This window comes from Stenella coeruleoalba (genome assembly GCF_951394435.1).
Source record: "Stenella coeruleoalba genome assembly, chromosome: 5".
In the NCBI taxonomy this organism is placed as follows: Eukaryota; Metazoa; Chordata; class Mammalia; order Artiodactyla; family Delphinidae; genus Stenella; species Stenella coeruleoalba.
This window is the reverse complement of record NC_137150.1, coordinates 14579803-14606988: the sequence shown is the minus strand read 5'-3', so window position 1 is coordinate 14606988 and position 27186 is coordinate 14579803. Positions and strand designations below refer to the sequence as shown.

General features: G+C 39.3%; 1 protein-coding gene across 1 annotated transcript in view; it reads left to right on the top strand.

Moving 5' to 3' along the window:
• ARHGEF26 (Rho guanine nucleotide exchange factor 26) overlaps positions 1-27186 on the top strand; it is a 154269-nt gene that overhangs the window by 32180 nt on the left and 94903 nt on the right. Inside the window, exons 5-6 of the mRNA XM_079923069.1 lie at positions 3328-3384; positions 6428-6588. Of these exons, the coding sequence (XP_079779195.1) occupies positions 3328-3384; positions 6428-6588 (218 nt within the window). The remainder of the gene's footprint in view (positions 1-3327; positions 3385-6427; positions 6589-27186) is intronic.

Sequence of the window (27186 nt, the reverse complement as noted above, 5' to 3'; positions counted from 1 at the left end):
GGAGGAGCTGGCTCATCACAGCTCTCCAGAGCCAGTTTTCAGATTCCCTGAATGTGCCCGTTTTCTTAATTATAACCCAAGACTGCTTCATGGAATCTTTTTTTCTTTTTGGTCAGTTTTGTATGGGCTGCTGGTCTCTTACTGATGACTTTTTTGGGTAAAGGAATATTTTATCATTTTTTAAATTAGTATTATGAGTGAAAGATGATAATCCTATGCAATTAGTACTTTGCCTTTTTCAAAACTACCTTCTCTCCCCCCTCAGAAGAGCAACTACTTTAGCTGGGGATTTTTTTCTTTTTCTTTTTGATAGGATGTAGTACTCTTTATCCCTCAGTAAACTAGCTGTATCTGGGTAGGTCTCTAAGCCCACATGCTTCGCTCTCTTCCCCTTAAGATTTCCGGGCTTGAAGTCAGCAGTAGTTGTGGATAGAGATGCCGGTGGCCTGGAAATTCTTGCTGGTGACCTCACCTGCAGAGACAGTGGGCGTGATGCTGGGATATTGATCTGTCAGGACTTTGTGTCAGGCAGGAAATCCTGTGAAGTTCCTGCTCAGGGTTAACCAAATGGGAGCAGCTCTGAACGGTTTCATTCTTCTGTCCAGTCTCCTACCTTATTAAAATGTTTGAAGAAGCCTTTTTAGCCATGAGTTCTTGCTGACAGGCTGACCCAGGGTCAGGATGGTGGGTAAGGCATTACAACATGCCGTGATATGGGGGGATGAAAACAAACATATGGAGACTTGGTACAGACCTGGCATTAGAAGGGGTTGTCGTGGTGATCATCCAACCTTAGAAATGGGGTGCCTCTCATAGAAAGCTGGGAGTTCCTATCCCTGATGATATCATGATTAAGAGTGGGAGCCCTGAAGTTGACAGGCCTGGATGGGGATCCTGGCCTTGCTACCTATTAGCTGTGTGATCTGGGATCCTAAGCCTTAGTTGTTATTCCCATCTGTTAAATGGGCATAAAAGTAGTATTGGCTTTTTAGAATTTTTATGAGGATTCAGTGGGAATGGGATATAAAATACACAGCGTATTTCCTGGTGCTCAGTAAATGATTGCTGATTTTACTATTGATTTAGGACTCTGTCTACTCTACTGCACTGCTTTCTAACCTTTTCCAACAATCAGATTAAAGGCAGTAACATGTAGTTGTTTATTACCCTGACCCCACAATGTAGAGAACTGTGTGCCAGCGGTCTTCACACTGGGATATGCATCACACCCCGGGGCATTCAGCAAGATGATGTGAGGTGGGCAGGAATAGTTTTAAGGGGACCATTTTCCAGATTCTCAACTTGTAGGTATTCTTTTTTCTAAAGCTGAGACTGTATCTGCAGTTAAAGTGTTACACCATGTTTTTTATTTTTTTCCAACTTCCACTTTCACAGTTACCCCTTTTGCCATTTTTCTAAAGAAAGCCATCTCTCTCAGCCGTATCAAATCTTACTTTGGTGCCCTGTCTCAACGTGTTAAATCACAGGCACAAGATAAAATGGGGTCAATTTGAAATACTGGTTTCAGCAAAGCCTCCTTTAATTAAGCCACCGTCTCACTCAGAGTTGCACTGTCAGTAAAATTTTACTTTTAGGGCTAATGCGTTGAAATTAGAAGTAATTGTGTCATTTTGATTATAGATTAGTAATGCTATTTGTAGTGATTGTACAATACAGAAGAGTCTTTATGCTTAAAGCTTATTGGTCACAGGAAATTTTAGAAAATTAAATGTAAAAACCTATTTTGTGTTAAAGTATGCTAGGGTGACTAATAAGACACCCTGACATATAGAATTATACTAGGAATCTTAGGGGGGTGGGATTGACATCTAAATGAGATTTCAAGGAGAAAGAAGAATAATGTAAAATCTTCAACTGTTAAGAAAAGCTTATTTATTTTTGAATGAATGATGTTATGCAATAGGTATTTAGTCATCATGGTTTTTATATTTCATTGGATACATTTAAAATAACACACGGTTAAAATGTCTAAATTTACAATTAGCAGCAAAATATATCTTTTTTTTTGCCGTACGCAGGCCTCTCACTGTTGTGGCCTCTCCCGTTGCGGAGCACAGGCTCCGGACGCGCAGGCTCAGTGGCCATGGCTCACGGGCCCAGCCGCTCCGCGGCATGTGGGATCTTCCCGGACCAGGGCACGAACCCGTGTCCCCTGCTTCGGCAGGCGGACCCTCAACCACTGCGCCACCAGGGAAGCCCCAAAATGTATCTTTAAAATTCTTTAAGTTTAGGATGAAAATCTGAGATGCCAACTTAAAAATGGGTCTAAGGGAACATGGTTTTTACGGGTTTTTTTGAGAAGTATGGTAGCCAAACGTTTGAAGACCTTTGTTATTTTTTATTGCTATTAATTTTTCACACAAGGGGAGGGCACTGTCTTCCTGCTCTTCTTCCTGTGAAGGGCAGGATTTAATTGGTCGGTATTTTGCATAGGCCTTACCTTTTGCTAATTAAACTTTAACTGAAAAACATGAATATCTTTCATGTGCCAGACTCAGTGCCGGGTATATCAGAAGAGACTCCAGGTCCTGCCTCCATGGAGTTCATAGTTCAGCCTCTACTCTTTGGGTTAGAGACTGAATTTTGATAGGAACTACAGCAGTCAGGTAAAAATGTGTGGCAGTTGAGTCAGGAACCGCAGGGATTCAACTAGGGATACAACTGTATTACTGCAAGTATGGTACTTGCAGAAGAAGAACGGTAGCATTCTTGGTTCTTGTAGGTACTGTGGCTTCTCCAAAGACTATCAGGTTAATATACTTATTTGTCAAAATTAAATATGCCTGAAAGACTGCTGAAATTGGGCCAAGGAGACTGTGTTTTCCTTGTTTGATTGGGTTTTTATAAAGAGCATTGCTGTTCCACTGAATATTTGTGAAAAAATAGTGTTAAAATTACTCTTTCAATGAAATAAGGACACCATATTACTGACCAGGGTTCTGGGCAGTAAACTCTTAGAGTGGCGGCTTCATTTTCTTTATTATCAGGAATTTCTTCACTTATGAATCAGAAGATTAATTTCATAAGTATTTTAGGAATAGCCAGAACTAAGAGTAGAACAGATTAACTCAACCTGATAGGATAGTGTTCTAGACACTTTTCATTTCTTTAGTGTTGAGCTATGCTAATTTATCAGTGTAATTAAATGTCATTTGAGGGGTGTGAGACTCAAAATTAGTATGTACTGAATTCAACATTTCACGTAATTTCTCTTAATTCATTTTTGAAGGGCATAGGGTTCTGTCTTACATAATAAAGAAGTTGTTTAAGTAAATGCGCTCAACTTTATTTTGCTTTTCCCCCTAGGTGAAAAGAAATGGATTATCTCAGACAGTTAGCCAGGAAGAAAGAAAGAGACAAGAGGTATGTTTTCCACCAAGCAGATGCTTTAGGGTTCCAAGGGGTGCCTGTTACGTTCAGCATTTTCCTTTGACGATGTATCCATTTTGTTGTTTTTTTTTTTTTTACAAAAGGAGTATGTGATCATTGTCAAATAAAACTACACATAAGCCCCCATAAAAGAAAATTTAAAATATACCAATGTCATTTTAACTTAACAAAGCACCTAGTCTGCGTGTATTTACATTGGAAAAAATACGTTGAAAAATGAAACAGACATTACTTAGATCCTGGAACTGAAAAAGGGTGTTAGTGGAAAAACTGGTGAAATCTGAATAAAGTGTGAATATTTGTCTGCAGACAAAATGTAATGTACCCTGGATAGGGAAAGCCAGGTGAAGGAAGTATAGGAAATCTGAACCCTCTTTGCAAGATTTCTATAAATCTAAAATTATACCCAAATAAAAGTTTACCTAATAAAAAGTAAAACATAATAAGAGGGTTTCATAACTTGAAGTTTAATAAATGCAGTTTAAGAAAATTGCTCACTGTAATAATATTGCGAAGTTGTCAAAGTACTTTCCTTCTGTTTTATGCATGTGAGTATGCAGATACAGAAGCTTAGGCATATACATGCATGTAAATCAATTCCACAGAGGACGTGAGATACCTTTTTCTTATTTCATTGGCCTGAAATAACACAAAAATATAAGGATGCTTTGTAGTGCCATTTTTTTAACTTTAAAAAAACAAAATAGTATATAACATTGGTGTATATGTCTCTGAGAATTAAAAATGTATTACATTTATAATTTTTTCCTTATTTTTATTTATAAAGACACTAAGACTTTCACTAAAATAGAAGTCCTACATTCTCCTCCTCTGTCTCATTCCCTTCCTGTCCTCCCCAGAGGCAACTATAATTATGAATCGATGTGTATCCATCCAATCACGTATTAGGTATATTTATGTACATATACTTGTGTGTATCTGTTAAGATGTAGATAAGTGGTATGATTCTGAACATGTTTTGGTTGGTTGCTTTTTACATTCAACATTGTTTTTGAGATTTATCCATGTTAATGCATGTTAATCTAGATCATTTATTCAAACTACTGAATAGTATTCCATTCTCTAAATACTACTTTAAAAAAAAATCTGTTCTCCTAGTGAGGGACAACAGGTAGTACTTCTTTTCTTTATGGTTAACATTGTGGCATAAACAATATTTCTCTCTGTTTGTGGACAAATTCAAGAGCTTCTCCAGGGTCCTAGTCCCATTTGAATATTTCTTTTCTTTTAAACCTATTCTGTTTTCCTTATATTTTGAAAATATTTATTTAGATTTGTGATTTAAAAAAGTAATGACTGGGAATTCCCTGGCAGTCCAGAGGTTAGGACTCTGTGCTTTCACTGGCAAGGGCCCAGGTTCAATCCCTGGTAATGACAGCAAATCTAACTATGGTTTCTTTCTGTTCCTGTACAGATATTTTAACAGGTCTAATGTGATTTGCTTTTAAGTAGTTGATGACCCAATTGCATGTTTTAAGTTATTACATTAAACTTATTATATTAAACTACCACTTAGTCATCTTTTCCTGTGATCTACTCTGTATAGTTTATCATATCTTTTTGTTTGAATCTTCACATTTTGGATTTGATTACAAAAGTCTCTGCTTTTGAAAATATTTTTTAGTCATTCCAAGGCACTATATCCATCAACAACCTGAAATCCATTATTTTTGGTCAGGATGGGTGAATTTTCTTTAGTTTGCATTACATTTCCTGATGATAATTGTATTGATTGAACAGAATCACACGAGATACAGGTTGAATGAGACTCTTAATGTTCTTACTCTTTACTCATTAGATGATTATATCACTTAAATCCCTGGAGCGCAACTGAGGTTAGACCAGTATGACTTCTCTAAAAGCTTATGGATGCTAAGAAGAGAGGTGAACCCCGAGACTAGCACCACTAACCTGACTTAAAGAATTATGGCTCACCTACCGGCAGCGGGGTGTCCACCTGCCTGTGCCTAACTGCTCCCACCCGGCCTCAGCTGGAGCACAGGGTCTCACGGGGAGAATCTTCTGTGCCCTTTGGGCCAAGCACTGAGGGGAAGAACCCTGGAGGTCAAGGGGGTTGATGGCAGTGTTACTAGGGTAGGTCTCCAGGAAGGATGGGAACCTCAAGCCTGCAAGGATGTTCACTACCCGTCCTTGAGGAGGAATTCTCCCTGCCTGGCCATTCTTGGAGAATCTGATTTTGTTAAGGTGCTAGATGAGTTCCTTACACAGGGCGCTGGTGTCTCTCCACATATATGGGTTGGCTTTTGATAATTAATGAACGCTTACAGGTAAACCACTGTGTGCCTGACACCAAGAGTTTCTGCCGAGGGTCCTTCGCTCCTTCTTGAGACACTGATGAGAGCAGAGAGGGTGGCTTGTTGGACGGAATTACTTTCAGTTGTATGAGTTTATATAAAAGAATTCCTGTGGCTGATAAGAACCTTTTGAGGGTAGGTCCAATCACGCTCTTTAATGAACCCAGAATATTTGTTCTTATTAACCACAAATTAGTTGGATTAAAACATAGGGAGAGAAAGGAGGACCCACAAGGGAGGGAAGAAATGTATTTGTGAGAAATTTTCTCTGAATCCCAAGTGAGGTCCATAAATCTTCACTGTCCCAGAGCAGCATGCTTTGAAATCAGGGCTGGAGGAGATGACCCCAAAGGTTAATTAATGTCACACTGAGATTTTACGACATGCCCTAGCTTCCTCCCAGAGATTCTGCCCCCTGGCAAAGTGTGACCTCAGGATGCAGTCTCAAGTCATCCAAATACTTCCATTTTTTCCTAGTTATATTCTAGGCAGTGACTCTATTTCTCAAAATTTGGGTATATGTGCCTTATATAAAGACAGTAGTTTGGTAATGTAGTTTTTAATACTTATCTTTTTGTATTTTTTAAGATATTATGTTATTCTTATAGCAGAATTATGAGAGCTAGGTTTAATTCTTTAATTGAAGGAATGAATAACACATTTCTTCTTCCTTCTATCAGGCTATCTTTGAAGTTATATCCTCTGAACATTCATATTTACTCAGCTTGGAGATCTTGATACGAATGTTTAAAAATTCTAAAGCACTGAGTGATACGATGACCAAAACAGAGAGTCACCATCTTTTCTCCAATATTACAGATGTCTGTGAGGCAAGCAAAAAGTAAGTTCACTTTCGTTTGCCTTTGGTCATGCCAAGACATTACTTGTTAACAAACAGCTGCCTTATGTCAAAAGGAAGACATTTAGAGGTGTGAAGTCTCTCATTTGTTCAATTGACGTTTATCTTTATTCCTTGAAATAAATTTTAAGATGTGTTTCAAGGTGTTGATGTATAGACAGATGCTAAGTGTGTAATTAATTGTCACAGAAGACAGTTATATCTAAGGTCTCTATATTCCTTCTCTTTCTCCCTATTTCTCCTTTTTCCCTTTTATTTTTCCTTTTTAATTATTGCCAATAATATAACAACATTAGTTGGAAGGAAACAAGGTAACTCACTATCAAACCATTCAAATACAGACATTATTTCTGTTTACATTTTCATAATAGTCTTGTCCTTGTTAAGATATGTATATATTATTTTTAAAATGCAGTCATAGTGACCGTAACGATTTTTACAGATTTTCCCTATTTCACTTTCCATAAGCACTATTAGAAGAGTTTCCATTATTTTTATTTTATTTTATTTTTTTCGGTACGTGGGCCTCTCACTGTTGTGGCCTCTCCCATTGCGGAGCACAGGCTCCGGACGCAGAGGCTCAGCGGCCATGGCTCACGGGCCCAGCCGCTCCGCGGCATGTGGGATCTTCCCGGACCAGGGCACAAACCCGTGTCCCCTGCATCGGCAGGCCGACTCTCAACCACTGCGCCACCAGGGAAGCCCTCCATTATTATTCTTAATGAGTGCAGGAAGCTCAGTTTGTACACCAGTGGTGAGCTCTTCTGTCCTTCCGAGGGAACTACACAGCCTGTACTGGAGCCATGTGCCAGCAGTGTTGAGCCACCCGAGGTGCCATTTTGGTAGATCAAAATGGATTGAATATCAGCAGTTTTGTATGGTTGGGTCAAAGGTAGGTTTACTGTACAACTCATAGCTTAAGCTTCAAGACTCCTCATTTGCAAGGGCACCTTTTAAATATTTGCTTTTGTGCCTAAGTTTTTTCTTAGAGGGCCTCCAAATTGTACAGGCTTCAGGGCCCACAAAAAACAGGATCTGTCCCTGGGGTGCGTACCCCTTGTGAATCTGGACGTTGTTCATTTTTCACTTTAGGGAAAATCCAAGTAGGCAGTGACGGTAACACGTTTGTATCCCTGGCTCCATCGCTGTGTGCAGGTAGATTTTCCTTTTGAACTGCAAGATTGAACATCTGTGCTGAACAGGTTAGCATGTGAGTTGGGGCCACTGCAGAGATGCAATTTGTGGTCAGATCAGCGAGCGCTCTCAATATTTTATGGTAGTGACACAACTTCAGAAGTCAGATTCTGCCACAAGAAAAGATCTTGACAAACTTATTACTGGCGTGGATACTTAAAAATATGTGTCCAGAGGACCTGCTGGGCCTTAGAGAACAGGGGCCTGTGGTGTGCAGGTGGTGACACACACTGCAGCTTGGAAGTCTTTTTCCAGAAGCTGGGTCATTGCTTGTGTTCAGCCTATTGGGTTTTTTTTGGTACCAGTCTTGCCCATTTTGGTAAGAGAAATGAAAAATCTCCTTTCTCCCGTTGGTGAAGGGGAAAGAGCAAGAGCCTTAGATGGTGTGTCCCTGTTCAACAGGTATTCAGATTTCAAAATGAGTCTGATTTTGAAATGAGTTTCATTTTAACTTGTACTTTGGTTTAACTACGAAAATAAATCTCCATGTTAGCTATATCGCTATAAAGAATTATTTCTGTTTTGACAACCATAAAATGTAAGTTATGATGTTAATTAGAATATGTTTCCTGAAAACCATGGTGGCATGTTTTTCACTCCTCTCTGGAATTGTTCTTTGAATCGTGTGGCCATCACTCCACTTCTCGTAGCGTATAAATGACTCTAGAGAAAGCTGTTAGTTCTGACTATTGAGTAGCAGCAGTTCTTGAACAGAGTACGTTTTGGGTCCTGAGAGTCTTTGGGCCTCGGCAGCACTGCTCGTGTACCAGGCATGCTTCAGAAGGAGCCTGGGCCCCAGCAATCACATCTTGTCTTGGTAGTTGGTTAACCTTGAGAAGGTTGCTAAACCTCTCCAACTCATTTCTTAGATATAAAATGGGGATAAAAACCATAATTGGTTAACCCTGAAATAAGTCATTTTATTTAAATTATAGATGAAAATTTTATTATTTTAATTTCACTCATTTAGAAAATACAAATCTCTTATTATTTTATTTAAGTGTTTTCATTTCTGTAGTAACTTAAAATAAGAGGCTATTCTGGACATTTTTTCCATTTTTCATTTTTAAAACAAAACTCAAACTTCTCGGCCTGCATTAAATGATAAAGCAAGAAATATCTTTATCCTTTACATTTTTTGTTTTGTTTTTATTTGAAATACAGTGTTTTAATTTGGAGAGATGCCTATGTAATATTTGATCTCTTATATTCCAACTAAGAACGATCAGCTTCTGCATGGTAATCCTGTGTCTGTATCATAATAACTTACATTACAAAAGTTTATTGAAGTTTGAAATACTCATTTCAGATACAGCCTTTTTAAAATTCAAAGTTCTCAGAAGATTTACAAAACCTATTTCATTATGTAAAGCCTGCTTGTTGAATTTCCAGCATTTGGGCTCCAAGAGTGACTGACTCTCAAGTGGTAATGCCTTCAGGTGCTACCCATGAAAGAGTTTCCAGTCTTAAGAAATCATAAAATTTTCATTTTTTTTCTTGAATAAACAAATGATCAGTGTCTGAATTAAGTACTGACTAAGTGGGGCATTGTTAAGTGTGGTATAATCAAGACTATGTTCATTGCTTTACTTTTACCTGATGAAAAATTGCAGCTATAGGTGGCGGTATATTCACTGGAGGCTGAGCTCACAACATGCTCAGCATTTGACTTAACAATGTGATGTCTGGTCCTCTTTACAGTGGCTCAGGTTCTTCACTGTTTTCCAGTAAATGTCACCAAGAAGCCCTTATGTGTAAGAGGATGCTATATGAAAACGAACAGGCAGGGACAAGGTCATTCTGATTCTGGGTGTGTGCATTTATCAGTGGATGTTCCTACTGAATTCTTTCCTGCTTTATAAAGAATTGTTCATTTCAGTCAACACTTGTGGAGCCTCCTGTTCTGCCAGATGCCTGGATTCTAGAGCATTTCAGCTGGTGGCATCTGCCCTGTGGCTCTTGGTCCTCAGGGGCCAGTGGCGGCCAATGGAACATCCCCAGTGTGTGTGCAGAGGCATCCTGGGGCAGGGCACTTACTCGAAATGGGCAGGTTTGGGTCATGCTGGAGGTTATGGGCCTAGGGCCCCTGGTGAGAATCACAGGTGAGGATGAGAGAAGATGGTAATGGCCTTTGTGTGCCTGCTGAGGAGTTTTTACTGTTTACTGAAGGCTGGGTGGACACAATGGGCAATTAAGTAGGGGACTGACGTGGTGGTCTGGGAGATGACAGTAGAATGGTGTTTGCATAAGAGAGGAGGTGAAGATGGTGAAAGGTTTGGGGCCATTGCAGTAACACAGCCAGAGATGATGGGAATCCTATAGGAGTCCTAAGAGGAAGGACTTGAAGGATATTTAGAACCTGCAATCCTGAGGACTTGGCAAGAGAGAGGGAGGAGTTTTGTTTACCTCCCACTGTCTGCCTGGTTGACTGTGGATGGTGGTTGTATTATCCAGGGTGTAAGAGAAACAGGTTGGGGCTTAATGAGGGAGATAAGGAATTCAATTTTGGGCAAGTTTGAAATGACTGTGGAGCATGAGGGGAAGGTGTCTAGTTGAAAGGAGAAAAAGATTAGAATTCCAGAAAAATCTTGACTTGAATGTAGATTTGAGTCATGTACGTTCTTGGCACAGTGGGTTTAAGTGAGATACTAGAGCTTGTAGTGATGGTTTTTAAGTGGTGGTGGTGGAACTGGTGGTGGTTGTGTTTGCCTCCTGGGGGCATTTGGAATGTGTTTTCAGTTGTCCCAGTGACCTGGAGACTCTATTGGCATTAGTAGGTGGGGGCCAGAGGTGCCAGACGTCCTACAGGTGGTAGAACTGCCCTAGACAAGCATGAATTGTCCCACCCAAATGCCCGTTGTGTCCTCCTTGAGATGCACAGATCGAGCAAAAAGAAAAAGAAAACCAAGGTCAGAATTTTGGCACAGAAACATTCAAGGAGACTACATCGGGGGCGTGGGGGACAAAATTGAAGCAAATAGGGTAAGAATTACTGCCAGGACCTTTCTCAGGCCCCTTGGCTGTGGAAGGTTTGCCCCTGTCTTTAATGCCTTCCTGTCACCCCCTGTGTCAGTGCCATGGGCAAGGCAGCTGTTTGCTTTGTAATCTTCTTTAAAGGCATATGTGGGGAGGCCGCTGGAACCCTACTGGTTCTGTATTTGACCCCTCCTACAAAGAGTGCGGCCTTTTCTTTTTCTTGGGATGATTAGAACTAAATCCTCCTAAGTTCAGGCAGTCCCAGTATGCCTTTGACCTCCCAGCTCTGGACCTACTTCCTTCTACCTTTGACTGTTGTAACTTCCCTCTGACTCAAATGCATGAAATCTCCCTGGATTCACGGTCTCTCTGTCTTTTAAGGCCAAAAGATGTCCTGAAAACCTAATCATCCCATGAAAAAAAGGGAGTATTGGATATCTTTTGTTTAGAAATGAATAGGCTTAATTCATAAATAAACACCACACATTGTATATGCTTTGCCTATTTGCATATATCCTTTGATTATTTTTTTTGTTCTGCTTTTACATATCTGTGTTCATTTAGAATAATTTATAGATAGTTGCCATATTAATAGAAAAAGACCTACAAGTATGATTAATTTTCATGAATTAGCAACAGAATATGATCTTATTCAGTAATTCCACTTGTTTTTAAATTTAAGATCTATTGATGGTAAAAGACTGATACTATGGAAAGGAGATTGCCTTTTGTATAAGACTGAATATTAATCCCACTGCTGTGTTTAGAAACATTAAGGTCTAAGTAAGGTCATTTGTATTAAAGTGTTTTCTGCAAAATGAAAACTAGATGAACCTCTGTTTTGATGTTTTATAAAATGATGTTTTTAATCTTTTTTTTTTACATCTTTATTGGAGTATAATTGCTTTACAATAGTGTGTTAGTTTCTGCTTTATAGCAAAGTGAATCAGTTATACATATACATATGTTCCCATATCTCTTCCCTCTTGCGTCTCCCTCCCTCCCACCCTCCCAATCCCACCCCTCCAGGCAGTCACAAAGCACCAAGCTGATCTCCCTGTGCTATGCAGCTGCTTCCCACTAGCTATCTACCTTACGTTTGGTAGTGTATATATGTCCATGCCTCTCTCTCGCTTTGTCACAGCTTACCCTTCCCTCTCCCCATATCCTCAAGTCCATTCTCTAGTAGGTCTGTGTCTTTATTCCTGTCTTACCCCTAGGTTCTTCATGACATATTTTTTTTCTTAAATTCCATATATATGTGTTAGCATACGGTATTTGTCTTTCTCTTTCTGACTTACTTCACTCTGTATGACAGACTCTAGGTCTATCCACCTCATTACAAATAGCTCAATTTGGTTTCTTTTTATGGCTGAGTAATATTCCATTATATATATGTACCACATCTTTATCCATTCATCCGATGATGGACACTTAGGTTATTTCCATCTACGGACTATTGTAAATAGAGCTGCAATGAACATTTTGGTACATGACTCTTTTTGAATTACGGTTTTCTCAGGGTATATTCCCAGTAGTGGGATTGCTGGATCATATGGTAGTTCTATTTGTAGTTTTCTAAGGAACCTCCATACTGTTCTCCACAGTGGCTGTATCAATTTACATTCCCACCAACAGTGCAAGAGGGTTCCCTTTTCTCCACACCCTCTCCAGCATTTATTGTTTCTAGATTTTTTGATTATGGCCATTCTGACTGGTCTGAGATGATATCTCATTGTAGTTTTGATTTGCATTTCTCTAATGATTAATGATGTTGAGCATTCTTTCATGTGTTTGTTGGCAGTCTGTATATCTTCTTTGGAGAAATGTCTATTTAGGTCTTCTGCCCATTTTTGGATTGGGTTGTTTGTTTTTTTGTTATTGAGCTGCATGAGCTGCTTATAAATTTTGGAGATTAATCCTTTGTCAGTTGCTTCATTTGCAAATATTTTCTCCTTTCTGAGGGTTGTGTTTTGGTCTTGTTTATGGTTTCCTTTGCTATGCAAAAGCTTTGAAGTTTCATTAGGTCCCATTTGTTTATTTTTATTTCCATTTCTCTAGGAAGTGGGTCAAAAAGGATCTTGCTGTGATTTATGTCATAGAGTGTTCTGCCTATGTTTTCCTCTAAGAGTTTGATAGTCTCTGGCCTTACATTTAGGTCTTTAATCCATTTTGAGCATATTTTTGCGTATGGTGTTAGGGAGTGATCTAATCTCATACTTTTACATGTACCTGTCCAGTTTTACCAGCACCACTTATTGAAGAGGCTGTCCTTTCTCCACTGGACATTTCTGTCTCCTTTATCAAAGATAAGGTGACCATATGTGCGTGGGTTTGTCTCTGGGCTTTCTATCCTGCTCCATTGATCTAACTTTCTGTTTTTGTGCCAGTACCATTACTGTCTTGATTACTGTAGCTTTGTAGTATAGTCTGAAGTCAGGGAGCCTGATTCCTCCAGCTCCGTTTTTCTTTCTCAAGATTGGTTTGGCTCCTCGGGGTATTTTGTGCTTCCATACAAGTTGTGAAATTTTTTGTTCTAGTTCTGTGAAAAATGCCAGTGGTAGTTTGATAGGGATTGCATTGAATCTGTAGATTGCTTTGGGTAGTAGAGTCATTTTCACAATGTTCATTCTTCCAATCCAAGAACGTGGTATATCTCTCCATCTATTTGTATCATCTTTAATTTCTTTCATCAGTGTCTTATAATTTTCTGCATACAGGCCTTTTGTTTCCTTAGGTAGGTTTATTCGTAGATATTTTATTCTTTTTGTTGCAGTGGTAAATGGTAGTGTTTTCTTGATTTCACTTTCAGATTTTTCATCATTAGTGTATAGGAATGCCAGAGATTTCTGTGCATTAATTTTGTATCCTGCTACTTTACCAAATTCATTGATTAGGTCTAGTAGTTTTCTGGTAGCATCTTTAGGATTCTCTATGTAGAGTATCATGTCATCTGCAAACAGTGACAGCTTTACTTCTTCTTTTCCGATTTGGATTCCTTTTATTTCCTTTTCTTCTCCGATTGTTGTGGCTAAAACTTCCAAAACTATGTTGAATAAGAGTGGTGAGAGTAGGCAACCTCGTCTTGTTCCTGATCTTAGTGGAAATGCTTTCAGTTTTTCACCATTGAGGACCGATGTTGGCTGTGGGTTTGTCATATATGGCCTTTATTATGTTGAGGAAAGTTCCCTCTATGCCTACTTTCTACAGGGTTTTTATCATAAATGGGTGTTGAATTTTGTCAAAAGCTTTTTATGCATCTATTGAGATGATCATATGGTTTTTCTCCTTCAATTTGTTAATATGGTGTATCACGTTGATTGATTTGCGTATATTGAAGAATCCTTGCATTCCTGGAATGAACCCCACTTGATCATGGTGTATGATCCGTTTAATGTGCTGTTGGATTCTGTTTGCTAGTATTTTGTTGAGGATTTTTGCATCTATGTACATCAGTGATATTGGCCTGTAGTTTTCTTTCTTTGTGACATCCTTGTCTGGTTTTGATATCAAGGTGATGGTGGCGTCGTAGAATGAGTTTGGGAGTGTTCCTCCCTCTGCTATATTTTGGAAGAGTTTGCTAAGGATAGGTGTTAGCTCTTCTCTAAATGTTTGATAGAATTTGCCTGTGAAGCCATCTGGTCCTGGGCTTTTTTGTTCGTTGGAAAATTTTTAATCACAGTTTCAATTTCAGTGCTTGTGATTGGTCTGTTCATATTTTCTATTTCTTCCTGATTCAGTCTTGGCAGGTTGTGCCTTTCTAAGAATTTGTCCATTTCTTCCAGGTTGTCCATTTTATTGGCATAGAGTTGCTTGTAGTAATCTCTCATGGTCTTTTGTATTTCTGCAGTGTCAGTTGTTACTTATCCTTTTTCATTTCTAATTCTACTGATTTGAGTCTTCTCCCTTTTTTTCTTGATGCGTCTGGCTAATGGTTTATCAATTTTGTTTATCTTCTCAAAGAACCAGGTTTTAGTTTTATTGATCTTTGCTATCGTTTCCTTCATTTCTTTTTCATTTACTTCTGATCTGATCTTTATGATTTCTTTCCTTCTGCTAACTTCAGGGTTTTTTTGTTCTTCTTTCTCTAATTGCTTGAGGTGCAAGTTTAGGTTGTTTATTCAAGATGTTTCCTGTTTCTTAAAGTAGGATTCTATTGCTATAAACTTCCCTCTTAGAACTGCTTTTGCTGCATCCCATAGGTTTTGGGTCGTCGTGTCTCCATTGTCATTTGTTTCTAGGTATTTTTTGATCTCCTCTTTGATTTCTTCATGATCACTTCGTTATTAAGTAGTGTATTGTTTAGCCTCCATGTGTTTGTATTTTTTACAGATTTTTTCCTGTAATTGATATCTAGTCTTATAGCGTTGTGGTCAGAAAAGATACTTGATACAATTCCAGTTTTCTTCAATTTACCAAGGCTTGATTTGTGACCCAAGATATGATCTTTCCTGGAGAATATTCCATGAGCACTTGAGAATAATGTGTATTCTGTTGTTTTTAGATGGAATGTCCTATAAATATCAATTAAGTCCATCTTGTTTAATGTATCATTTAAAGCTTGTGTTTCCTTATTTATTTTCATTTTGGATGATCTGTCCATTGGTGAAAGTGAGGTGTTAAAGTCCCCTACTATGAATGTGTTACTGTTGATTTCCCCTTTTATGGCTGTTAGTATTTGCCTTAGGTATTGATGTGCTCCTACGTTGGGTGCATAAATATTTACAATTGTTATATCTTCTTCTTGGATTGATCCCTTGATCATTATGTAGTGTCCTTCTTTTTCTCTTCTAATAGTCTTTATTTTAAAGTCTATTTTGTCTGATATGAGAATTGCTACTCCAGCTTTTTTTTGATTTCCATTTGCATGAAAAGTGTTTTTCCATCCCCTCACTTTCAGTCTGTATGTGTCCCTAGGTCTGTAGTGGGTCTCTTGTAGACAGAATATATACGAGTCTCGTTTTTGTATCCATTCAGCCGGTCTCTGTGTTTTGATTGGAGCATTTAATCCATTTATATTTAATTTAATTATCAATATGTATGTTCCTATTACCATATTCTTAATTGTTTTGGGTTTGTTTTTGTCGGTCATTTCATTCTCTTGTGTTTCCTGCCTAGAGAAGTTCCTTTAACATTTGTTGTAAAGGTGGTTTGGTGGTGCTGAACTCTCTCAGCTTTTGCTTGTCTGTAAAGGGTTTAATTTCTCCATCAAATCTGAATGAGATCCTTGCTGGGTAGAGTAAACCTTGTTGAAGGTTTTTGTCCTTCATCACTTTAAATATGTCCTGCCAGTCCCTTCTGGCTTGCAGAGTTTCTGCTGAAAGATCAGCTGTTAACCTTATGGGGATTCCCTTGTGTGTTATTTGTTGTTTTTCCCTTGCTGCTTTTAATATGTTTCCTTTGTATTTAATTTTTGACAGTTTGATTAATATGCGTCTTGGCGTATTTCTCCTTGGTTTTATCCTGTATAGGACTCTCTGTGCTTCCTGGACTTGATTAACTATTTCCTTTCCCGTATTAGGGAAGTTTTCAACTATAATCTCTTCAAATATTTTCTCAGTCCCTTTCTTTTTCTCTTCTTCTTCTGGAACTCCTATAATTCGAATGTTGGTGTGTTTAATGTTGTCCCAGAGGTCTCTGAGACTGTCCTCAGTTCTTTTCATTCTTTTTTCTTTATTCTGCTCTGCAGTAGTTATTTCCAGTGTTTTATTTTCCAGGTCACTTATCCGTTCTTCTGCCTCAGTTATTCTGCTACCGATCTCATCTAGAGTATTTTTAATTTCATTTATTATTGTTCATCATTACTTGTTTCATTTTTAGTTCTTCTAGGTCCTTGTTAAATATTTCTTGTATTTTGTCCATTCTATTTCCAAGATTTTGGATCATCTTTACTATCATTATTCTGAATTCTTTTTCAGATAGACTGCCTATTTCCTCTTCATTTGTTAGTTCTGATGGGTTTTTATCTTGCTCCTTCATCTGCTGTGTGTATTTCTGTCTTCTCATTTTGCTTATCTTACTGTGTTTGGGGTCTCCTTTTTGCAGGCTGTAGGTTCGTAGTTCCCGTTGTTTTTGGTGTCTGTCCCCAGTGGCTAAGGTTGGTTCAGTGGGTTGTGTAGGCTTCCTGGTGGAGGGGACTAGTGCCTGTGTTTTGGTGGATGAGGCCGAATCTTGTCTTTCTGGTGGGCAAGTCCACGTCTGTTGGTGTGTTGGTGTCTGTGGTGTCTGTGGCCTTATTATGATTTTAGGCAGCCTCTCTGCCAATGGGTGGGGTTGTGTTCCTGTCTTGCTAGTTGTTGGCATAGGATGTCCAGCACTGTAGCTTGCTGGTCGTTGAGTGAAGCTGGCTGCTGGGGTTGAGATGGAGATCTCTGGGAGATTTTCGCCATTTTATATTTTGTGGAGCTGGGAGGTCTCTTGGGGACCAGTGTTCTGAAGTTGGCTCTCCCACCTTAGAGGCACAGCACTGACTCCTGGCTGCAGCACCAAGAGCCTTTCATCCACACGGCTCAGAATAAAAGGGAGAAAAAGTAGAAAGAAAGAATTAGTAGAAGAAGAAAGAAAGAAAGAAAGGAGGGAGGGAGGGAGGAGGGAATGGAGGGAAGGGAGGAAAAAAAGAAAGAAAGAAAGAAGATAAAGTAAAATAAAGCAAGATAAAATAAAATAAAGTTATTAAAATAAAAAATAATTATTAAGAAAAAAATTTAAAAAAATAACAAAAAAACGGATGGATAGAACCCTAGGACAAATGGTGGAAGCAAAACTATACAGACAAAGTCTCACACAGAAGCATACACGTACACACTCACAAAAAGAGGAATAGGGGAAAAAATCATAAATCTTGCTCTCAAAGTCCACCTCCTCAATTTGGTATGATTCGTTGTCTAATGGAGGGAACGAAGGAAAGAAAGAAAGAAAGAAAAAAGATAAAGTAAAATAAAATAAAGTAATTAAAATAAAATATAAGTATTAAGAAAAATTAATTAAAAATCAAACGAACAAAAAAAAAATGGACAGATAGAACCCTAGGACAAATGATGGAAGCAAAGCTATACAGACAAAATCTCATACAGAAGCATACACATACACACTCACAAATAGAGGAAAAGGGGAAAAAAATCATAATCTTGCTCTCAAAGTCCACCTCCTCAATTTGGGATGATTCGTTGTCTATTCATGTATTTCACAGATGCAGGGTACATCAAGTTGATTGTGGAGCTTTAATCCGCTGCTTCTGAGGCTGCTGGGGGAGACTTCCCTTTCTCTTCTTTGTTCTCACAGCTCCTGGGGCTCAGCTTTGGATTTGGACCCGCCTCTGTGTGTAGGTTGCCGGAGGGCGTCTGTTCTTCGCTCAGACAGGACGGGGTTAAAGGAGCAGCTGATTCGGGGGCTCTGGCTCACTCAGGCCGGGGGGAGGGAGGGGTACGGATGTGGGGCGAACCTGTGGTGGCAGAGGCCAGCATGACGTTGCACAGCCTGAGGCGCGCCGTGGGTTCTCCCGGGGAAGTTGTCCCTGGATCCCAGGACCCTGGCAGTTGTGGGCTGCACAGGCACCCGGGTGCCTCTGCAGCCCACCACTGCCAGGGTCCTGGGAGGGGAGATGTGGATAGTGACCTGTGCTTGCACACAGGCTTCTTGGTGGCGGCAGCAGTGGCCTTAGCGTCTCATGCCCGACTCTGGGGTCTGCGCTTTTAGCCGCCTCGCGCCCGTCTCTGGAGCTCCTTTAAGCAGCGCTCTTAATCCCCTTTCCTCGCGCATCAGGAAACAGAGGGAAGAAAAAGTCTCTTGCCTCTTCAGCAGGTCCAGACTTTTCCCTGACTCCCTTCCGGCTAGCCGTGGCGCACTAATCCCCTGCAGGCTGTGTTCACGCCACCAACCCCAGTCCTCTCCCGGTGCTCCGACCGAAGACCGAGCCTCAGCTCCCAGCCCTGCCCGCCGCGGCGGGTGAGCAGACAAGCCTCTCGGGCTGGTGAGTGCAGGTCGGCACCTCTGTGCGGGAATCTCTCCAGTTTGCCCTCCGCACCCCTGTTGCTGTGCTGTCCTCCATGGCTCCGAAGCTTCCCCCCTCCGCCACCCGCAGTCTCCGCCCACGAAGGGGCTTCCTAGTGTGTGGAAACCTTTCCTCCTTCACAGCTCCCTCCCACTGGTGCAGGTCCCGTCCCTATTCTTTTGTCTCTGTTTATTCTTTTTTCTTTTGCCCTACCGAGGTACGTGGGGAGTTTCTTGCCTTTTGGGAGGTCTGAGGTCTTCTGCCAGCGTTCAGTAGGTGTTCTGTAGGAGTTGTTCCACGTGTAGATGTATTTCTGGTGTATCTGTGGGGAGGAAGGTGATCTCTGCGTCTTACTCTTCTGCCATCTTCCTGGAAGCCTCTACGATAGTTTATTTATGAAGCTTTAAACTGCTAGTGTTGGAGGGTATCCTGCAGAGGTGGGAGGTGGCTGTGGTTCACCGCGGGGACAAGGACACTGGCAGCAGAAGTTCTCTGTTTTTAATCTTAATTCTGCGTTTTCATTCTAAATATCTAGATTATGCTAACAATACTTCATTTGCATTTTTTCAATAATGGAATATACTGTTATTTGTGACCTCTGAAAATATGCTGCTAAAGAACTTTGCAAGATGCTTGTTTTTCTTGTTTCCATTACAAAGTTAAAATATTGGTATTTCTTTGGGAAGTAATTTAAAGCTAAAACTATGCTGTCTTCAGTTTCTGCAGAGCAAAATAAAAATATCCATCAATGTGCTTTTGTGTCCTGAGGAACTGAATTTGTTCCCAACATATAATGAGCAGCTAATGCCAAATTCTCCAGTTTCTGCTTTGTGTGGAGGAGTAAGTTACAGTAATAGTAAACAGACAAAATGAGACTTACCCAGAACTTGCTTCTCCAGAAGATTCTTTTCCCTAATTTAATCAGATTATATTAAAATTGAAATATCATGGAACACTGGATACTGTTAATGCATGTTGTAATATTATTTTATAGAATGACTTCATATTATAAAAAATGACATTTTACTCAGATAATGGCACAACGTATCTGCATTATAAAGTGTTTTCTCTATTTGGTAATTAAAATTCTCAACTTTAATGCATTGATAGCAAACTTTCAGAAGTTTTGTAATATTAATATTAACATTTCGTCTTTCCTGACTAGTTCGTAAAGCTAAATTTTAAAAGAAAAACATATTAAATTTAACTAGGCCAGAGAGTATGGAATTCCTTATGTTGTAGAACCTGTTTAATTTTTTTCCCTGAAGTAATGGCTGTTGCCATTGTTTCTCATTAGCAAATGTTCTTTGCTTTCACAATATCCAGTGTAAGTTTACCAAGTTTATTTGGTACCAACTTTACAAAGTTTATTTGGTAACTAAAGCAATTGCCCTATTTCACTTAATGTAACAGAGAAACTTTATTCTTGCTGAAACCAAACTTCTTTAGCTGACGTTTGAAAGACAGTGACATTCAGAAGCTACTCTTATGATATTCTTTGACTTTTTCTCTATCCTGAGATGAATAAACAAAGAAGTTCATTTGAAATTCACCTCAAGAACACTACAATAATGTGGGTATTTTAGTCTACCTTGTTCAGCTTTTACCAATAACTGGTGTCTGAAGTAATAAAGAAATAAGTTATTTAAGTATCATTTCAAGTAAAGAAAAGGCAACAAATGTTTTAATAACAGATGCAGTCCTTTTAGTTAAGACTGAAGGAAAGCAGGGGGGGCATCTGAAATCTTTGTAAAAGTTAGTGCGAGACAGATGACTGGGTAGACACATGCCCTAATATTCATTCCCTTCTGAAATCCCATTAAAAATGATGGGATAGTCAATGCACAAAGGCACAAAAAGCTTTAAAAAATTAAACAAAAACAAGAAAAGAGACATCAGGAACAATATTTTGAAACCGGAGAAACATGAGTACTCTCTAAATATTTCAGGAAGTCTGAGAAAGTTTACCTCTAAATAGTTGGTAGTGAGGAAAGCCAAGAAGGAACCAGATTTAAACCCCAGAACCTCTGGAAGGTGCAGGAATTGATGAAGTTGGGGTAAAGGTGTGACTAAAAACATGAGTTTTTTGAAAGCCGGTTTGAGAAATAGGCAGAGCCCAGACCTTCTCTTCAGCACTGCACAGCTGGAGGACACCCTGCTTCACCCCAGCAGCGGGGCAAAATAGATGAACTCTGGACCAGGAGATCCAGCCCCAAGTGAGGAAGGGACCAACGTACAGCAAACAAGGATATAATGACAGTTGACACCTGAAGGCTTCTGCCCCTGTCTCCTCTTGGAACATTGGTAACCAGGCGTATGTGTAACCTTCACCCTATTTTTGTCAAATGGTGACTGGCATTCGTTCAAGTTAAGTAACATAATTTTCAACACTAGTATTTATATTTGAATATGTTATTATTATTAAGTTTTGTAGGGGTACAGCACAAATATATAAAACCTCAAACTTTAATAAATATATCCATTTCAATAACATGTTAGGTAAGTACTTATTAACCCTAAATCTTTTTTTTTTTAACATTTTTATTGGGGTATAATTGCTTTACAATGGTGTGTTAGTTTCTGCTTTATAACAAAGTGAATCAGCTGTACATATACATATGTTCCCATATCTCTTCCCTCTTGTGTCTCCCTCCCACCCCTCCAGGCGGTCACAAAGCACCGAGCTGGTCTCCCTGTGCTATGCGGCTGCTTCCCACTAGTTCTCTACCTTACTTAACCCTAAATCTTAAGTGTCTGCCTCTGTCTAATGGGGATGATAGTATATCTAACCCCCTAGGCTTGGTATAGAATTAAATGAGATAATACAGGTAGAGGGCTTAGCACAGCATTTGGTAAACTCTCAAATTGCAGTGGTTTTGTTGATATCGTTACTGTCATTTTGATAATCTAAATCTGGTATTCTGAAATATCTCTGGATTTTGTGTTTATTGACTTTGGTGTGTATGTCCTCTAGATTAGCCTCGGCTGGCATTGGTCTAGGACTAGGTTAGAGAACAGGTCTTGTTTTATAAAGACCCTCGCGTGCGTTGGTTTGCATGAGTTTGTATTTAAAGATGACTGTGGCAAGTTTTATGACACTGTAGCGATCGTCTTTATTTTGACTTTGAATGAAGTAAAAAAAAAAAAATGGATTCTTCCCTAATCATAAAGTGTATTAGTCATGACTTAGTTTAGGACTCAAACCTGTGCTGTTTGCTTCCTCCCAGCCTGGTGTTTGCTTGTGAGTGGTAGATTCCTTCAAAACAGGCCCTGACATGCTCCAGCTGCCAACTGGGCCATTTTCCTGGTTATTTTTTTGCAGACATTTGGGCCATTCCATGCTTTTTTGCCTTTTTGCATTGCTTTTGCAGGCTCCAAGAGTCTGTGGATTTTGAGTTGTCACATGGAGATTTAAACTTGGGTAATGATCCTGGTTGGGACAGATGAAAGTGTTACCAAGCTTAGTCATTAACTGTTATCCATCTTAAACTAGAGTAGAAGTTTGTGGAAAAAGAAACAAGGGCTGGGGTTTAGTTGCGGTATTTCATCTGCACTGCATTTGCAGCTGTGGATTTTGAACCATTACATGGATTTTTGACTCTGCCAGTTGTAAGTTAAACAAGCGCAGGACCACACAGTTTTTCTGGCTGATGGGAAAGACTTTAATGTAAACTTTGTGATTTAGCCAAGTTAAATCTAGCACTTGATTTAAGAACAAGGAAGATGGTTGATGAATTAAGTTTCAAAAGCAAGCTCTTTCAAGCTTTCTGATTGCTTGTTTATTGTGAGATGTTGTCTCTGATTGCTATGCATTAATCTTTAGCCTCTGGACATCAATTTTGTGTTTTTCCAACACTTTTCATATTTCATCTGATTTAATCCTTTAGAGCATCCTGCAGTGTACCGTCATTTCCCTTTTGCAGGTGAGACTGAGACCCCAATTAATTATATGAATTTGTTTAAGATCATTTGCTTAAATGGAATTGAAACTGGTGAGGTTTTTTTTTGTTGTTGTTGTTTTTTTTTTTTTGCCGTACGTGGGCCTCTCACTGCCGCGGCCTCTCCTGCCGCGGAGCACCCGGACGCGCAGGCTCAGCGGCCATGGCCCACGGGCCCAGCCGCTCCGCGGGATCAGCCGCTCCGTGGGATCTTCCTGGACCGGGGCACGAACCCGTGTCCCCTGCATCGGCAGGTGGACTCTCAACCACTGCGCCACCAGGGAAGCCCTACTAGTGAGTTTTTTGATTCTTCAAAATGAACTCTCCTAGACCATGTTTGCAAAAATACACAAGTTTTAAGTACAGTTAAGATTTCAGCCTAAAGAACTAAATTTCAGTTTAGGCTTCTGTTAAGGATTACTCACCTGGAAAAGAATTAGGATTTGCTCTTTTTGATGTACATCACCCATGAAGCGAGTCATGGAGAGTGATTAGACTCTTATCTCATATTTGAAAGTCTTTGACCCTTTAGAATGTGGAGACCTTAAAAGCAAAGAGCAGCTAGTTTTCTGACACAGCTCCGTGGCATGTCATAGACATCATTGTCTCGTCATTTCCCTGTGGACATGGTTCCCTAAGTGAAGGATATTTTCCAGTTTCTTTATCATAAGCAGTCTCTGAATGTGTCTCCATGGTTGAAGTATTGCAATATTCTCTAGAAATAAGCCAATTGATTATGAAAGTGCCGTATGTAGTTCCTATCTCATCAGATGCCCTAACGTTCAATGCTATAGTAAAATTAAAAAGACATCCACGTTGCTTATAGTAAACTCCTTAAACTACTTTTACAGTGATTTGAGGAAGAAAATGCATGTTTGAGAAGTGCTGACTGAATTCACATTATAATCTTCTGCGTCTTTGAAAAATCTAATGTTTCCAAAATAAACTTTCGTAGAAAGTGAGTTTGCAAGTCTCTCTTAGGACTTAAATGAAAGAATTCTTTATCCCTTAGTTGGTAATGTAAATACTGAGAAACCTTATGGCAAAATGTTTTATTTTTGAAAATGTCAACTTTGTGTTAAAAGCTGTGAAAATATGATTTTATTTAAAAATTCTGAAATCACTTTCCATATGCTAAGAAGACAGGTGAATACAGTTTTAAATATTAATTCAGTATATTATTACCATACTCTGAGTCTAACTTTTTAAGAATGTGGAGTAAATCATACAAGCCTTGTGATTTTAGATTTTACAAGTATATTTATAGAAAAATATCTTGAGGAAAATGTGTGTCATGAGTGGTATTTGTTAAAGAATTTACCCGATACTTTATCTATACAGTGTTTTCTTTGGATTTCAAACAGGTTTCAGGAAATGATTTGAACTTGGAAAAAAGTTTGGTGGAAAGGTTCCATAGAAATGTCAAGATTGGCTAAGATTGACCTCGTCACTTGTGGGGGGATTCAAACAAAAGTCCCTTTGTAGCAAGAAAACTGTCTCTGTATCGGGAGTTCATTGGAATTTCTTTTCTAGCAGAGAAGTGATATGAGCAACCAGAACAGGGCACAATAGTAGTGTTTGTGTTTATCTGCTGAAGTTGTCCCGCCGTTGTAACTCCTACTTCTTCTCTTCCATCGTGGGTATGTTTGATGTCCGACACTTAGTTATATACATACTTAAGGTATGCATTTGTGTATATACGTAGATATCTTTGAAAAATCTGCCAGGAATAAGATGTTTTCCAGGACATCTTTGATAGCCGTTCTCAACAAGTTGAAATTTTACTTGAGTCTGTCCTGTTGAAAAGAGATCAGAAATGATTAAACCGTGAAATCATTCTCTTGGATTTCACTAAGTAACATTAAGTTAAAAATCTTCAGGGCTTCCCTGGTGGCGCAGTGGTTGAGAGTCCGCCTGCCGATGCAGGGGACACAGGTTCGTGCCCCAGTCCGGGAAGATCCCACATGCCGCGGAGCAGCTGGGCCCGTGAACCATGGCCGCTGAGCCTGCGCGTCCGGAGCCCGTGCTCCACAATGGGAGAGGCCACAACAGTGAGAGGCCCACGTACCGAAAAAAAAAAAAAAAAAAAAATCTTCAGGAGGAAAGTTTTTTAAACACCTATATACCAAAATAGAGTTACAGATGTAGAAAATAAACTATGTTTACTGGGGGATAAGTGGGGGGAGGGATAAATCGGGAGATTGGGATAGACATATACACACTTTTAAGTATAAAATAGATAACTAATGAGGACCTACTGTAAAACACAGGGAACAATACTCTGTAATGGCCTATAATGGGAAAATAATTTAAAAAAGGGTGGATATATATATTTGTATAACAGATTGACTTTGCTGTACACCTGAAACTAACATAACATTGTAAATCAACTATACCCCAATAAAATTTTTTTTTAAATCTATATGATTTAGCTATCTTATCTTTAGTTTTTGAAACATCTGATAGAGTCATTTGAGAATTCATGTTTTGTGGGTTTTAAAACACATTAAATTTGGGCTGAGTTTGGTTTACCTTGTTTCTGTTTATGCTGTCCCTGGGGGTCACTTGTATTGAAATGCCTTCTGTTTTGAACCTTTGGTTATCCCTTTATCCCTTTTTCATTTTAGTCTTCCTGGCCAATATCCAGTTTACTTCCACAAAATAGCTTTTGTGATCAGAATGTAATTTTATTAATTTAGAATATCAGAATTTTACCGATTTATTAATAAATTTAAAGATGAGAGTATCATTTTATTAATATTTCTGAGAGGTATACTAAGTGATTTTCTGCTTTTGGCTCCCTTTCCAATTTAGGGAGGAGGGAAAATATAATTCTTTAGACTCCAAACACTCCTCCCCTGCATACTGTTGAATAAAATGTACTCTTCTGGACTCTCTGAAGACCCTGTATTTGGAAACTTAGATGTTCAAATTGCAGAAACTTTGGCTTGCCTTTGACTGTTTTATTGCAGAATTTCTTGGCATGAACTTATCGCCAACTTTGAACACTAGTTTTTATTGATCACATTTCTCTTTCCTGAGACTAGAGCAAGGAATCCTCCTAATCTCATCCTTAGGAAGATCACTTCATCCCTTTGCATATCAGTTGCTAAGTGAGCACCGAGCTAATGGTGATCAGAATAACGAAAGAATCTAAAACCAGGGCTCTGAGGTCCTTGCCTACTGTGAGTTTGTTATCACCAGCTCACACTGAAGAATTACTTATTCCGACCAGTGCTTTTTCTACACAGTATATTCTCTCTACAGCATATGAACTCAGGCAAGTTGGTCTCACGGAGGGTGGACTTTGCAAATGCCACCTTAGGCTCAGAAATCTGACTTCCATCAGAGCCTGGATATGGTTAAAGCCTTTTGGGGATGGTATGAAAAAATGCAGCTGTACACGTTGCCAGTCTTTTTTTTTTAAATGCCGGGAAGGTTGGCTGGAGGAAGTAAAGATGTGAAGAACCCTCTAATAGGAGGATAATGTATGAAAACAGTTTTCTGAAGGTGAACATCCAAACTATGAAAAACAGATGGGGCAGGGCTGTCTTCTTCTTCCTCTGGGAACTGTTGAACACCGTATTGGAGGAAATGGGGAATGGCATTTTGATAATCTTAGTGGCTGTGTTTCTTTTAACAAGCCTAGAATTGAGTGGTAGGCAGAGCTTGACACAGGGGGCTCCTGACTTGTCTAGAGCCGCTTTGGTCCGTTTGAAATACCTGTTTTTCCCTTGTGAGGTCTGTATGTCCTTGTCAAGGGCTGGCTCGCTGTTGATTCCTGTGGAGGAGGCCGCTCCACTTTAATGCAAGAGACAGTGGGTGAGACACCCCGCCCACCACTGCCTCAAATAATACATAACCTGGTGAAGAATTCGACTTCTGCCAAAGCGTATGCAGTGAAAAGTCCCCCAGTACATCTGGTTTGTGATGTAGCTTCCAGAGATGTCTTCTGCATATATAAGTATGATTTTTAAACTACAATTATATCCATTTTTTCTCTTCCTATACTCCCCAAAATATGCCAGGGTGTCCTCAATCTAGCTTCTTCTATTTACGCACTTTAAATGAGTGGTTCCACATGAGTTGTGGAATTTATTTTCTTGGGGAAACAGTCATTATTCTGAATATGAGATTTTTTATTGAGCATTACATCTTTGTTCTTTAATAAAATATTTTAGGGTGAGTTTTTCAGTGTAATTTGTAGGAGACCTACTGTGTACCAGGCAGTGTGCTAGGCACTGGAAATACAACAGTGAAGATGACAGGCAAGACCCCCCCGTCCTGGTGATCTAGAGGGGTAAACGCACATGGTACAGGTGCCTGAGAACAGGGTACCCCTCAAAGCAGGACCAGATCTGGGGAACTGGGGCAGTGTTTTTCCTCTAACTCTTCATTACTTGTCTTTCCTTATGCTCATCAGATTAAGCTCATAAGATTAATGGTCTTTAGTAGATTTCTATTTTAATTTAGATACCATTG